The following is a 15,148-nucleotide window of genomic DNA, read 5'->3' as shown; positions in this document are numbered from 1 at the left end:
CCATGGATTTATTATTTTGTAACTCTAATATTAAGGGTTCTCATAGGAACACTGGTCATGAAAAGCTGTGTCATGGATTTTATATTGTTTTAGAGATAAATTGTTCAATGGATGAGAATTTAAAATTAATTCTAATCTATTAACATCACAGTAGTAAATAAATTCTGACTATAAACGCCATTATTTTTATATTTCCCACTGTTATTAATTCCTAGGAAGACATGTCCACCTCATCTACAGTTTCCTCACCTTTACTCTTCCTAAGACAAGACAAAGCTGTAAACAAGTGTCAAATTAACTCCAATCCCAACTCCTCCTCCCCCTGGTGGAGTTGTCATGCATGTAATTACAATGAAATGTCCAACAATCATATTACTGCTGTTCTTATTTCTGCTCTCCACATAAAGACTCTATTATCTGCCTATGAAAGTTATTGTACTTTGTAATCTTGAGATGTACTGAGATGTCTAATATTTTATGTGGGGGGGAAGGCGTTCTTACTGCTTTGTGCAAAATTATCAAATCAGATGGTCCATTAACTTTTAACAGGAGAGGCACACTGTATATTTCAAAGTCAAACCTTGCCCCTTTAAACATTTGGGAGCATGTAGACTGCCTCTCTTTGTCCACTGTATGCTGCTTTTGTTCTGCATCTTTCCCCAACTGGGATGATGCAACTGATGAAATCAGCTGTTGACTCAAAGATACCCATTTTTCAGCCCACTCTATTCCCCACCCTCCACTTAATGTCAGTATATCTAAAATTTATCTTCCTCCTCCGTTTATTTTTTTTTCAAGCAGGCCACCAAGGAATAATTCAGCCCAAATTGAAAATATACAATAGTTATTAACTATTGATCCACATGTCAGTCAAACTGAAGTCTATATGAAAAGCAGAGACAGAATAAATAAGGTCCATCTCAGTTTTCCTTCAAACTATTAAAAATAATGAGATCACATTTTGACAGCTCCAAAAGATGCGTCAAATTTCTATATTGGGTGAAGCATAATCCATGTGTTTTTCGGGGCAATAAAATTACTGAGTTGTAAATGGAGCTCAAACTTTTATGTAGGTGATAACTGTTCTGTTTTTCCCACAAACCTCAACCTAATTTCATATTGAACTCTTCCTTTGACCTTAGATTTCATTTTGTTCTTTCATACTGCCCCCCCAGCTTCCTCAGCCAATACCTTTTCTTCACTTTATATCCCCCCACCCCCAACCCCTCCTCTGACATTACATCTCTCTTTCCTCTTAACCTCTGTACTCTATCCCACTGGTTTAAATAGCAGGACCAGCTGGTCACATCGCTATATCCAGAACTTCTTTATCTGTGCACAGTGGGGCTAAGGTTCCTCACAAATAGGGTCCCATTACACTCTCTCACTCTCTCTCTCTCTCTCTCTCTCTCTCTCTCACAAACACACACACACACACACACACACACACTGCCAAACTCACATAAAGTTATTCAGGGCTGATTAATGGGATTTTAGGGGGGCTTAACTGATGGTCCATCAGATTGTATCCTGTTCATAAACCGCTAAACCAGACACCATGGATTCACAATTGTTTCAGTGTTACAGAAATGCTGGTTGTAGTACTTGTTTTGGCCAGAAGGTGGGCACATGCACCATTTTTAAAAAGGAGGGCTTCACAGTGTTTTCCTGTTTTACACATTTGGTAACTTTCCCAGATGTTTCAGATTACTGCGTCAACTGTGTACTCACTGTAGCTCATATTGTATATTCTTATTGTACTCCTGAAACAAAAAACAAGCAAAAAAAACCCCAAAACACATCTTCTCTATCGATCTTCATTTCTGCTCTAGAGTTTACTTGAATTGGTCAAATGCTTATGCACCACTGAAAGAAAAACAAAATAGTGCTATAAATATCACTAAAGCTCTTTCATTTTACTCATTTACATTCAAAAAATAAAACCTGATAATACAGGCTTCAGGACACTAAGAAACTCATTTGACGAGTCTCCATGTGAAAGGATCATTTATGTTCTGCAAATAGAAAGATACTTCTACACATATACACACACAATTTGTCATAATTAATGCCAATGTTGGATAATATTAAATGTTACCAAAAAACATTCAAATATGCACAACATACTACTGCATTATCAAATCCAGCAAGACATCAGCTAAATGCCTCCAGCTAGAGGAGTCTACATTTCAACTGTGAAAAAGAACCATGGCTGTTATTTTAGGATGCTATCATTTGTGTTGAGTTACAGCAATCATGCCAGACAAATGTGCACGCAGACAGTGCATGTGATGTTGCAATATACAGTATGTGTTGATTAGTTAGGTGGTGGTATGCATTGCTGTCTCTAAGTCATACAGTAGTTTTTTCAAATCCTACACATTGAGACTTTAAAGAAATTTAAAGCCCCACACAGTCATAAACACTGGCAATGTATTTGCACTACTGTTTGCAATAGAAGAAAATAGTGAGGGACTTAGTTGCAGTTGGTTGCAAGCCATTTAGGCTGAACACTGCCCCTGAATGTGCGGCAAAGTTTAGGAAACAGTGAAGTGTACCTTTAAGAACCTCAACTATTAAGTGTTGTATATATACTACCACACAAACTCACACATAAGCCTTAGTGTTTGGGTCGAGTACTTTATCGTTTCACCATCATTTCAACAAGTGCACTTCACTGAAATATGGTGTGTGTATATAACTTTTTTCTCTCCATGGTTCAAGGCTGTGTGTGTGTGTAGTCAAGCTCACATCTGAATGTGTGAGTTGTTTACAATGAGGTAATGCGAAGAGGGACCTAGTATGTCTGAAATGTAAACTCCCTCAGCTTGCAGCTCTACAGATACTGGAAAAAACCCTGACACACCCTCTCTCCCTCTAGGAACATTTGCTTGACAAGTTACTCATTTGAGTTTCCTGAAATACAAAGAAAAAAGCCCACAGTCATGCTCAACAGACAAATTCAATCAAATGAGACCCTAATGTGGTTTTATTTGGATGCTTCATCCAAGTATCTTAGTACATTCTTGTACATGATAACTGGGCCATGTTGTATTTGATTAAGTAAAAGCATTTATATTTTGTTCTTGTGCACAAAATGGCACTCACCATTTTTCCTCTCTCTGATTGGCAGCAGGTTGGGGATAGGATGCAGGGACAACTCTTGCAGCTCATTGGTCACAGCTTCACTCTGAGGGCTGGGGATGGAGACATCTGCATCTGGTCTCTCTCCAGACTTCGTCTCCATGGCTACAAGGGAGTTAGGCTCGTAGACAGACCTTGAAAAGTGAGGAAATAAACACAGGGACGATTGAGGACCAATTGTCACACCTCATCTTGTTTAGGGTTCTCAGGTCTTTTCTCAAATCAAAAGGTTCAGCAATTACATATGACATGAGTATACAGTGGTAAATTAGGAACATCAGATCTCCCATGCTGTTTGTATGTCTCCAGTAATTGAAGCATTATCATTCATCAAATCTTACCAGTGGTGCAAATCTGTGTTTCAGGGCCAAATCTACCACGAACACTGACAAAAACTCTGCTACTTGTAACCCATAGCATTTGCTTACTATTCTCCATGTAGTCCTGGCTCCCTCAATCTGCAGCTCTTTCTGTATCTATCCTCTCCATGCCCTCCTATTACCACAGCTCTAACACATACACAGATCTGTCCCTCCATCGCACTCTCTCTCTCTGTCTGAATGACTCATTCCTAGTTATACGAGCCTGTAGTTAACAGTGAAGACATAACAGAGGTAATGGACACTCTGGTGTCCTTAACACCGACAATGGTCCACCACGTTGTTGTTATGGCAACGCCCCATAAACAGGGAGAGTTGTTGGAACGGTGCAGCCAATGAGCTGCTGTGTTAAAAAAACAAAGCCACAACAATCTGAATGGCAACACATTACATAATCAGCTACTCAGGGGAAGTGTCCTCTGTTGTATTACCAAATACACAGATACACACACGATTAAGAAGAGAATGGGGATGTGGATATGGATATGATCATAATAAAGTATAACAATGAAACTGACAGTTACCACAGATATTTTATATGTTTAGAAATGCCGAAAACACAAATTTCTTCTTGAAAAAGTCTTAGAGGCCATTATGTTTAAATTATATTTTAACAACAATTAGTCGCTTTTACTTGATATGTTTCAATACCGCATTTACATTTCTAAATACTAAGCATCATGTATTAGACAATACTGAGTACAGCTCTACTCCAGTAAATTTACCGACAAGGTTACTAAATAATGATAATTGAATTAAATAACGTACCTGAGGCTTTTCCACTCCACACTTCCCTAAAATATTTTTACACTTTACTTTACAACTATTTTTGCTAGAGTATCTGAGTTCATGCATGTCTATGTCCCACTAGGATTTACTACTGAATGCACCACATAATTAAAAGACTGACCCCGCTCTTGAATTAGTGCCATATAAAATGCTATGTGTAAGATGAGAACATCAAAAAATCATTCATTTTGACATATGTATTAATGTAATATTTGCATAAATACCTTCAATAAACAACATATATGTAAAGACCATCAACCAAATCGCTGCCCCATACCCTACTTCCTTCTCTTCGAAACAAAGGCAGAAGGAACAATGGCAGGGAGGATACAACCCAAATATCATAAACAATAGTCTTGTTGTTTCTCTTATTATATCAAGGTATAAAGCTCAACTTTCTTATTTATCTACCACCCCCAACCCCTCTTCTGTCATTACATCTAAAGTAAAAGGATCACGTGTCTTTTGTTAAATAAAGTACTGCCTGACATTTGCAGTCTGTTGTACACGTGGGGAACTATCCTTTGCAGTCTTCCACTGTTAGCCTATGAGCAGGGTTTGGTTTTGATATTCCTGTGTCTGATTTGTATGTACAATTACAGATCATTGTAATAATAACAACAATAATGTCTAGTAACTTAACACCTACTATGTCAGTTCTGTTTTCATGTTTATGACTCGTGGCTGACTCATTCTGAAATACTCTTTTTCCAGCACTGATCTGTCAAGACTGAACTGTCAATGTTTCCATTGTAAGGACATAACCATATTTCATTTGAAATCACAGCTCCATCTCCCTGCTACTGACAGTACAAGCATTACACAATATCACTGAATATAATCTCTCTGTTATTGTGTAACAGCATTGATACGTTGTAATGGTAAGGGTTATTTTTGTCATTTTTATGACCTTTTCCAATGATTTCGGAAAACACTGACCTTCAGTTAATGTCTGCAGGCACAACCACAAAGTTTGGAAACTAAAACAAATAAATCAAATTTTCCCTTCCTGAAGCAGCCCCAAACAGGTTTATCGTTATGACTGCTGACATGGCAACTGATTTGAGGCCTTAATTTCTCTCCTGGGTACACTTAAGTCTACTGGTCCTCCTCTTCCTCTACTCTGCTCTCGCTCTTCTTGGTTCACAAGCACTTCTGCCTGCCTGATAGTCTGGCCCATAAGTAGTGGCTCTGTTTCTGAAAAAACTCCAAAATCATTAAAACAATGAGTAGGAAGTATTGTGCATTTAAGTGTTCCTGAGGACTATCACCAGGTAACAAAAAATCCTTTCTTTGCCTATCCGGAGTAGTTTAAGGCTGGCATATACTCCATCAGAACTGTTTCTCAGATGGTTGAATCATTTCAGAAACTCCCTCCTACAACACTTTTCCGAAAACGGATTAGGGAAACTGTTTCAGATCATTCCTGTAACTTTCCAAAGCCGACATCTGACATGCATACCTTTTTCACACTGTGATTGGTCAGCTGTGTGGAGGTGAGAAAGGAACTGGGTATGAACTTCTCCAGCCCTCTTTTTTCATTCTTGACACAACTATTTGTGTCACTGTTCATGTGAACAAGTGCAACACTATCAATGCCTTCCAGGAGAGACATTTGGCCCACTGTGGTTCGACCAGTAACTGCCCATTTGCTAAGTCCGTTCCTAGTCCCATAGCAAAAGTAGCAGCGACACCTTCAGTCCTCAGTCTGTGCCTACACAGGATGTGTTCAGGCACAGTATGGAGTGAAGGTCACCCATGTTTTGGCAGCGCTCAGAGCTAAACACACAACCACTGTAACAAGTGTAAAACAGAAGAAAATTGACTTCAAGCATAAAAATACACTTCTGGTTGCGATTACACACCTATGGCAAAGACTGAAGCTGCTGCCCCCCATAAAACTGCAACTGTACTTGCAGTACAGCACTGGCGTTACTGTGAGGGGGACTTTTTTACCTTTTAACAGAGCCAAGCTAGCTGTTTCCCCCTGTTTTCAGTTTTAGTGCTAAGCTAACTGTCTTCAGGGCAAGACAATGAAATCAGCAATTAAGTGTATTTCTCAAAATGTCAATGTATTCTTTACTGGACCCCTGATGAGTTGGCCAGGCAGCTGAGCGACTGCGAGATAGAGAATGAGGCTTTGATATACAGGTCAAGGTGATGTAGGTTCATGTCAGGAGGAAAAGGCTACTGAGCTCTCCACCAAGCTGGAGACAGAGACCAAAGAAAATAAGTCTCTGAGGCAACAGGTGGAGCATTTAACCACCAAGCTCCAGGAGGGCCGAGAGACTAAAGCTCACTGATCAGCTTCAGAGAAAAAGAGAGAGCCACCCATCAGGAAGAGCTTGAGGCAGAGTTGAAGTCTCATGCTGACACAGTGAGCGAGGACCAGGAGCTGATCCATAAGCTGAGGGCTTTGAGGTGGCCCCTCTGTGAAATGATGGAGCAGCAGATAAAAGACCTGAAAATAAGACTTGATGGACAGACCTCCACCAACCTCGAGCTTGTCACTCAGCTCCAGGCTGAGAAAGAGGCAAGCCAGGCCCTCCAGGAAGAAACTGCCAAGCTCAAAGAAAAGCGGAAGGAGCAAGAGGACAAGGCCCTCGTCGCTTTACAGGCCGTTGAGCTGCTGGTAGAGGAGGAAATCACTGAGGAGATAATCCAAAGGAAAAAAAAGAGGAGCTCAAGGTGGAAAAGAATCTGCCACTTCCTCAGTTTGAAGAGGAAAAGGAAGGATAGTCCACACCCACCAAGTGAGACTCCTAAACCAAAGCGGCTCACCCACCCCCCTCCATACTTAATGTTTAAGGGCAGTTGAAAATAAAACAGTTCAGCTGTATATGTTCTATACTGTGTTTGAAATGCTTTTAGAAGATCTAGTGTTAAAAGTAGGTGGACAGGTAAACATGATAGAGACTGAGAGATTGGCTAAACTCAAAACTACAGCCAGAGCTTCATACTGAAAACCATATTTACAAAGTTCTTCAGTTTTTCTTGACTAAAATTACACAAAAACTATAACTGATAAACTGAATAAAACTCAAATTATTTTCAAAGGTTTTTCTTCAAAAAAATAAAAATTTAAAAAACTAAATTAATCCCACAGATAACTTATAGATACAGTAGATATAGATTTATTTTTTCAGTATTTCACTTGGAGTAGTCAACCTAAGGTGTTAACTGCAGGTTCTCTAAAACAGTGGTTCTCAAAGTGGGGTCTGGGGATCATTAAAGGGGTTCCACGGGGTTGTCAATAAAAAGAGAAATAATTTATTTTCACTATAATTCCATACATAAGTAACCCAATTACAGAATGTATGACTATTTCGGTCATGAGTTTCATACACTTTCTGTAATAAAACATCTAAAAGCAAATTTCTAATCAGATGGGACAAAATCTTATCAAATGGGGATCCTAGGTCTAATTTGTGTTAGTCCTTGACGAGAAAAAGTTTGAGAACCCCGCAAACCCACTTCTGCATAAATGGCAGTAAAATGTTTTTGTATATGGGACACAATCTTCTTAATTAGTGACAGTCAGCTGATAGTCTACTTGTCAGCAGTGTAGTCGGCACACAGAAGGAGCATGCTACACTAGTGCAGTCAGGCCAGCTGGAAGCTCTGCTGTAAATACTTACCTCGGTACTATTTTTGTTCCTGTTTGGCGCCCATATTATTATCCATCTCAAACGAATACAACCAAAAGACGAACAGAGCTTTCATAGTCCGGGAGATCGACAGGTTAATGCGATACACATTGTGAAGTCATCCAGGATGAGAAAAATATAATTTCCTGTTACAGCTTTCAAAATACGACAGTTTCTGTCGACCCAATCGGAGTACAGTTTGAGAATACCACCTGCAAGTGTTTGGAAAGGAAGATATCGTGTCTCTGTGTGTAAGAGCATATTTATTTCTGTGGACAGGCTCCTCCCTGCTGCAGCGCTGCTTGGCTTAACAGTGGCTCACCTGTCCTGAGATAACTGCACCTGTATAATTACTTTGATAGTTACTTTAAAACATATTAGCATATTCACTGGTTGCTCATTATTTATCTGAGCTGATAAGGAGACCGTGGAGTTCGAGGAAAATAACCAAAGTAAAATAAATATTTGACTGCAGTTGACTCCACAGGTGATAAAAAAGTGTTCCAATCACTGTCTCTAACCAGGTTCACCTGCAATTTATGTGAAAAGACATAGAAATATACTGCTTTTAATAGTTATTTGTGTCCAATACGTTTTTTCCACAAAAAAAAGATAAATTACCTGGTTAGAAATTCTCAGAATTACATCTACTCCTTCTCCCTCATTAATAATCCAGAATCTATGAATATGTAAATATATTCATTTTCAAAAATTGAATTGCTGGACACAAGATGTCTCCTACTTCACTGAAAAGTCCATTGTCACTGGCACTTGAGGCGTCAAGTTTCCACATCACACTTGTGTAAGTTCAATACTGGACCAGGATTAGCTTCAAAACTGATTGTAATGTCACAAATATTGCTCGTACGCCCCCTTTAACTTAGATTTTCAGTGAGCTCAGAGACACTTTCCATTTTCAGCAGATGAATGTGTAAACAGTCTTCTAGTGTCAAACTCATCATTCTGCACAGTGAATCTCAAACATCCAACTGAAGGGACGAGAGGAAAAACATTTTTTTGAGTGGAAGGGGACTTAAAGCAGTGGTAGAGTAGAGAGGGCTTATGTGTAATTTAGTGTGGCTAGTGATGTCATAAATCATTGGCACAAAAAACTAAAGGTAATGGCATCTTGTGTGTTTGGAATTTTATTGATTATATATTTTTATTGGTAGCCCTATGTATGTGCAGAATTAACTACCACAGTATAAACACCACATTGAATTTTTTTGCTCTTTTCTGCTCAAAGATCATCTGAGTTCATAAAAGCTGACTGCAGTCAAATCTTTGAAGTAACACTGTCTTAATTAATGTATCATATAACACACACATAGAGTTTAAAAAATGACATCCCACTTATTTCGATGCCCAAAAAGCTACCACCAGAGGTCGACAAAATTCGGCGCCTCGTTGACTGAGGGGGAACCAATCTTTCCGTCGCAGAGGAGGTGGTCGATAATACTGACGGACCAATATGGCGGCCAAACACGCCCCAAAACAAATGTAAGGTGTAACTAAAATGTGTGTTAACCTGTAATTTGGTGCATTTTACATGTGATAATGTCCATATTAAATAGAGGGTCCATGATACATATTCAGTACAGTAACAGGCAACAGACGTAAACGCTAGCTAGCTTATCGTTAATTAAGCGCAGCTTCCTATTGAGAGCTACTGGACACACGTTAACAAGTTGTATAGTTCACTATGTGGGGTGAGATCGAAACTCCCGTTAAAACACAGCCGAGTTTGTATGAGAGGGATGACCAGAGCAGATTACCAGAGGAACCGGTGACACAGTCCCAGTCCCGGAGATGCCGGTTAGACAGTCCCGCAGACACTGGGCAGCTCCAAGACACTCAGGTGAGACCACCAGCATGAGCTCCATATACACTATTTTATGTAACGTTAAGACAGTTTTATTTCAGGGTATCTGCAGGTCTTGAAAAGTCTTACAAAGCATGGATTTAGTTTTCCTCTTAAAAAAAAGGCCTTAGAAGGTATTTAAAAGCCTTAAATTTCGTTCACAGAGGACTTCAATGTTTTTTTTTATGTTAGTTATAATATGTTTTTTATGTGATCTTGGCAAAACCTTGCTGGAAAATCCCCAACTCTATTGTTCCAGGCCTATTACTTTAACTGAATTGCTTATTAATTCATATGAATCATTTTTAATTGGTTAACCTATCCATCCATTCATCCATTGTTTTTTTTGCTGCTTATCCACATCCAGGTCATGATTAATGAGTAATTGGTCGTATTATTGGGAATGATTGTTATATACTGCCAGAAAGTAATGACAAAAATGTGAAACTAATTTAAATAAATTAACTTTTTTTCACATTGCGCTTGGTAAATAATTGTAGCTCTTATCATTGCTAATGGTTTGTATTGATATCATTCATACTTTGACTGTGAAAGTATTAAATTGCATTCTATGTGTTATTAAAATGTCCTTAAAAGTCTTAAATTTAACTTGGTGAAGCCTGCAGAGACCCTGTATTTATATAGCACATTTTATTACAGGTATGTGCCCTGGATGTATAATGCAAATACCTGCCCACTGTGCTCTGTCAATGTCATCATTCTGCTTTACACTAAATGTGTTTCTGGTTGTCTTTCATGAGCCAGGCTGTGTCCGGTTGTGTAAATGCCATGTTAGAGGCCATAGTGCTGAGCGGAAGCCTAGTGAAGAGCCAGCAGATAGGAGAAGCTGAACTGACCCCAAAGGAGTGCAGAGAGGAGCTACTACATCAATTCAGGAGCAGACCACTGGTGTTCCTGGAGAGGTACCATGTATGTGTACACAGCTCTATGTGTGAATGTGTCCCACACATCCTTATTATAAAGGCTGGTACAATTATTAAATTAAAAGTATAAAACAACCACCTTTGGATACTTGTGTATTGCTAAGTATGAATAGGCAGTGAAGTTTAATGCATCAGAGGTGTTATGTACAGTGAAGCGTATGTGCTGCCCTATCTGACTCTATCAGAGATTCCCAGATGACTGGGAACTGGGACTGGTTCTTCAAAATACACTTAAAAAACGTTCTTATAGGACTTGGCTTCATGCTCGCCTGTTAAACGGTTGCTTGGATTTTTAATAACCTTCCTAGAATACGTTGTAACTTGTTGCATTCAGCAGGTGGAGAGAGCTATAATGACAGTTACTGGGTTCAGTAAGTCTTAAGAAAGTCTTTCCGACTGTGTTGGTTTTAGAAAATACTTAATATAAGTGCAGCACCACAGTCAACCTGACATGTAAGAATTACTACATCATTTGGCAAAGGGATTTAACATGCTAACAACATATGTGTTTCAAAAAAAGGTTACTGTGTTAACTTGTTTTTTTTTGTGTTATCTACTCTTCCCCCATTTCCAGGCCTGCCTGAAGCCTCAGCATCTGTCAGCATTTACCCACGTCAGCTCAGACCCACGCACCCAGCACTACAGCAAAGTGATACAGAGACGAGCTGCAGGATGCACCAACAGGACCAGGGTCCGAAACCAGCGCTACGCTGCCCTCAGGGCCCTGGAGAAGGGTAGGGGCTTTGATTTTCAACAGTGTCAAAAATACAGATGGGGAGCTCTTCTGGAGGGATGAACACCATTCTTCAAAGAGATATTCCCTCATTTGGTGTTTTGATGATGGCGGTGGAGAGCGCTGTCTAACACATTGGTCCAAAATCTCCCATAAGTGTTCAGTTGGGTTGAGATCTGGTGACTGTGAAGGCCATAGCATATGATTCACATCATTTTTATACCCATCAAACCATTCAGTGACCCCTTGTGCCCTATGGATGGAGGCATTGTCATCGTGGAAGAGACCACTCCTATCAGGATAGAAATGTTTCATCATAGGATAAAGGTGATCACTCAGGACAACTCTGTATTGATTTGCAGTGACCCTTCCCTCTAAGAGGAAAAGTGGACCCAAATCATGCCAGTAAAATGCCCCCCACAGCATAACAGAGCCACCAGATCCCCTCACTATAGGGGTCAAGCAGTCAGACCTGTACAGCTTTTTCCTTTAATTTGTCATCCATCTGTATATATATATATATATATATATATATATATATATGTGTATATATATATATATATATATATATATATATATATATATATATATATATGTATATATATATATATATATATATATGTATATATATATATATATATATATATATATATATATATATATATATATATATATATATATATTTATATATATATATTTATATAGGTACATATCTCCTGACATTACAGTAAAATAAAGGTGAATGGAATTTTGTTTATGTCGCTCAAAGCATTAAAAAAAACAAAATTTAAAAGTCTCAACAGCAAGGGGACAGTCAAAATTTACCCACTGCTTCCACCAAAGAAATAAGAAGTAAGTTTTGCTGTTTAGTTTTTGAACAAGTCATTTGAATGTGGCTGCAGTGAAGTGTTGACTCAAGACCTTTGCCTGTGTAAGTCAGTTCATCACCACACCAATCACTGGTGGTCCTGTAGTATGTACTCTATACCTGATGAAATACATGAATTGCATGTTGTTTTTTTCTGCTCACCTTGTCATCTCTGTTCTTTTGCGCCACCTCCTTTCCTAGAGGGTCAGTATTTCAGTGAGGAACAGATGCGGATGAGGGAGCCGCTGCTGTATGAACAGTATATTGGCCAGTACCTGACTGATGAGGAGGTGAGAAGAGAACATGCAGTGCCAGTGTTGTCATACACAAAGGATTTGCATTTGATTCCATTCATAACTTACAGCTGAGTTTAGATGGTTTTAAACTCCATTTCTGAATGATTTCATTCGTGTTTCAGGTGCTAGAGCGCTCCCAGGAGGCCATGTTGGACGGTGCACAGGGGGGACCAGGAGCACCCGGGGGAAGCACAGGAGGGCTCGCCCACCTCCTCCTCAACTCCTACCAGGAGCGTCTCATCCAGAATCGCCTGCAGGAGGAGCAGGAGAGAGAGGATGGTGCACAGGAAGAGGAGGAGGATGAGGAAGATGAAGGTGAAGTTATAAGATATAAGACAGGAAATGCACAAAACACCAAATATACATGAGTGTGAAAACAGTGTGCTTGTGGATTTATTTTCTGTGTTGCTCAGGTGGAGAGACAAAGAAGAAAAGTGGCTGTTTTACTCTCACTGCTTCTCTCTCTGCTCTGTTCATCAGCATGTTTCTCTCTGTGTTCCCACTGCAGATAACGGAGTCCAGGAGAAGGCGTGGGAGCCGACCTCTGAGGAGAAGGCTCTGCTCAGGGAGGAGTTCATCAGTCAGATGCACCAACGCTTCCTTGATGGCAAAGACAAAGATTTCAACTACAGGTCAGCCACACCACCACTGACACTGACTGGGCATTCAGTCTGGGTAAAGGCTGCATTAGAGTTCAGCAGACATTGGTCAGGGTACAAGACAGTTTAGATCTGGCTCTGGCAGATAAAACCATTCCCCCTAAGTATCACTACAAAAATATTTATCTTCTGAAGCCTGATTGAGATATTTGGGATTTCTTCCATATTTTATGAAAAATGCAACATAAAAATATTTGGCAACATCAGTAAATTACCACTGAGTGAGCAGCCTCGTTGGAAATGTTATTCTTGTTACAATAAACATGATTTTGGTGTTGAATTTATATATTAAAGAGCTTTTAAATACAAATAAAAGCCTGTTTTTTCAGATGGTGTAATGTCACCATGTACAGTAGCTTCATTTATAGCTGTAGTAAAGCAGCAACATCCTAGCTAACTACTAGTGAACTAATGATAGTGTTAAAGTTATCTTCAAATAGTTACTGGCAAAGTCTTCAATTGAAATTTGGGGGAAAAAATCATATGCTCTGGTTTATACTTTTGCTGGTTTTACTTGGGGCTTCAAATTTTAGTTCACTGTGAGATAAATGACGTGTATGACCAACAATATACACCAGGATCCTGTGTTTGCACAAACAGATGTCACCAAACCTTTTGATAAGCTGCTTTGAGAAAATTTAACATTGCTTTTGTGTAAATTGTGTGTGTGTGTGTCTTTTATAGTGAAGTGGATGAGAACCCCGACTACGACAACTTGGACATAGTCAGTAGAGATGCAGAGGAAAAATACTTTGATGAAGACGATGAGGAAGAAGAAGAGGAAGAAAACATGACAGAATAGTAGCTGTACTAACAGTAACAACTGTTTTACAGTCTCTGATCTGAGTGAACTGTGAATACAAATGTACAAAATAAGGTTGTGTTTTCTTTTTTATGTTACACCTGAATGCTTAACAGCTGGTAATAAACATTGTTTTGCAATTTGTATGACTACAATCTTTTTCCAAACTCAGAGAAACTGAACAGCCTCTTTATTCTGCCTTATATAATAAAATGACACAATGTAGCTCAAAACCTCAGAAATTCAACAGCAGTACACAGAAAATACTGTGTACTGAGGAAGTGAATCAGCTTCATCATTTGAAATGTTCATTTTTATGAGATGTACCAAGTCATGTTTTTTAGTGTATGTACTAAAATATATGTGAAATATATGTAAAAATAACATTCAAGTTGATTTCTGAGTATCCAAATTATGCCCTATAGAAATAAAACACATTTGCTTTTACTATTTACAGTACCATTAGAAGCTGGATGTCAAGGATGTCATCACCTGACAAGAAGAAATAAAGTTTTGGCTGATGTATACACTGATCTTTAGTTTTTAGGTTAATGTGTAAGATTTTAAATGATCCATTTTCTCTTTAAAAACTACAAACTGTAGTAAGAAATTACAAGAGTTAGTACAGTGCAAAGATATTCCAAAAGATTTCAATACCTCAAATGGTTACTGTGGAAATTTAGATTTTTTTCAGATAAAAGTTTGATCTTGTCTGAATCTTTTCAGTGGCATTCCTGACTATGGATTGAGCAAAGTTGTTAAATTTCATCATACATCACACAGTGTATCACGTCATACAGAATGGATCTAATTTTCCAGTGGGCCTATAATCAAAAATGCAGTTGATGACTGCCACATTCTAGCAGAATAAGGGCCTTAAAATGAAACAAAATGTGTGTGACACAGAAGCTTAAATTTTTTATTGCTCAAGGATTTTGCAGGGGTTAAGACTACATTTTTTGTCTTTGACACAAGTCAAGTCAGGTCTGCAAGCTGCAAGTCTGCAGCTCTGTAGAAATCATCAT

At 38.8% G+C, this 15,148-nt stretch overlaps 2 protein-coding genes across 2 annotated transcripts in view; one reads left to right on the top strand and one right to left on the bottom strand.

Moving 5' to 3' along the window:
* The window catches only part of LOC122967698 (myocardin-related transcription factor B-like), a 40,108-nt gene extending 31,900 nt beyond the window's left edge, over positions 1-8,208 (bottom strand). Inside the window, exons 1-2 of the mRNA XM_044332474.1 lie at positions 7,952-8,208; positions 3,109-3,278 (exon numbers count right to left, since the gene is read on the bottom strand). Coding sequence (XP_044188409.1) covers positions 3,109-3,247 — 139 coding nt within the window. The 5' untranslated portion in view covers positions 3,248-3,278; positions 7,952-8,208. The remainder of the gene's footprint in view (positions 1-3,108; positions 3,279-7,951) is intronic.
* Positions 8,209-9,396: 1,188 nt separating this feature from the next.
* On the top strand, positions 9,397-14,267 carry ccdc97 (coiled-coil domain containing 97). Its single transcript, XM_044330171.1, has 7 exons — positions 9,397-9,818; positions 10,587-10,751; positions 11,340-11,499; positions 12,568-12,656; positions 12,785-12,977; positions 13,171-13,294; positions 14,006-14,267. Exons 1-7 carry the CDS (start codon positions 9,663-9,665, stop codon positions 14,121-14,123), a joined length of 1,005 nt encoding a protein of 334 aa, XP_044186106.1. The 5' UTR covers positions 9,397-9,662; the 3' UTR covers positions 14,124-14,267.
* The last annotated feature ends 881 nt before the right edge of the window (positions 14,268-15,148 follow it).

The sequence above is a fragment of the Thunnus albacares genome, chromosome 17, assembly GCF_914725855.1.
Source record: "Thunnus albacares chromosome 17, fThuAlb1.1, whole genome shotgun sequence".
In the NCBI taxonomy this organism is placed as follows: domain Eukaryota; kingdom Metazoa; phylum Chordata; class Actinopteri; order Scombriformes; family Scombridae; genus Thunnus; species Thunnus albacares.
This window is presented reverse-complemented; position numbering and strand designations above follow the sequence as displayed.

Bases quoted from the DNA above. Each gene is read 5' to 3' on its own strand.
- ccdc97 (XM_044330171.1), top strand. From the start codon at position 9,663: ATGTGGGGTGAGATCGAAACTCCCGTTAAAACACAGCCGAGTTTGTAT. The intron at 9,819-10,586 runs GTGAGACCACCA...TTCATGAGCCAG, and splicing joins GGCAGCTCCAAGACACTCAG to GCTGTGTCCGGTTGTGTAAA. The intron at 12,657-12,784 runs GTGAGAAGAGAA...TTCGTGTTTCAG, and splicing joins AGTACCTGACTGATGAGGAG to GTGCTAGAGCGCTCCCAGGA.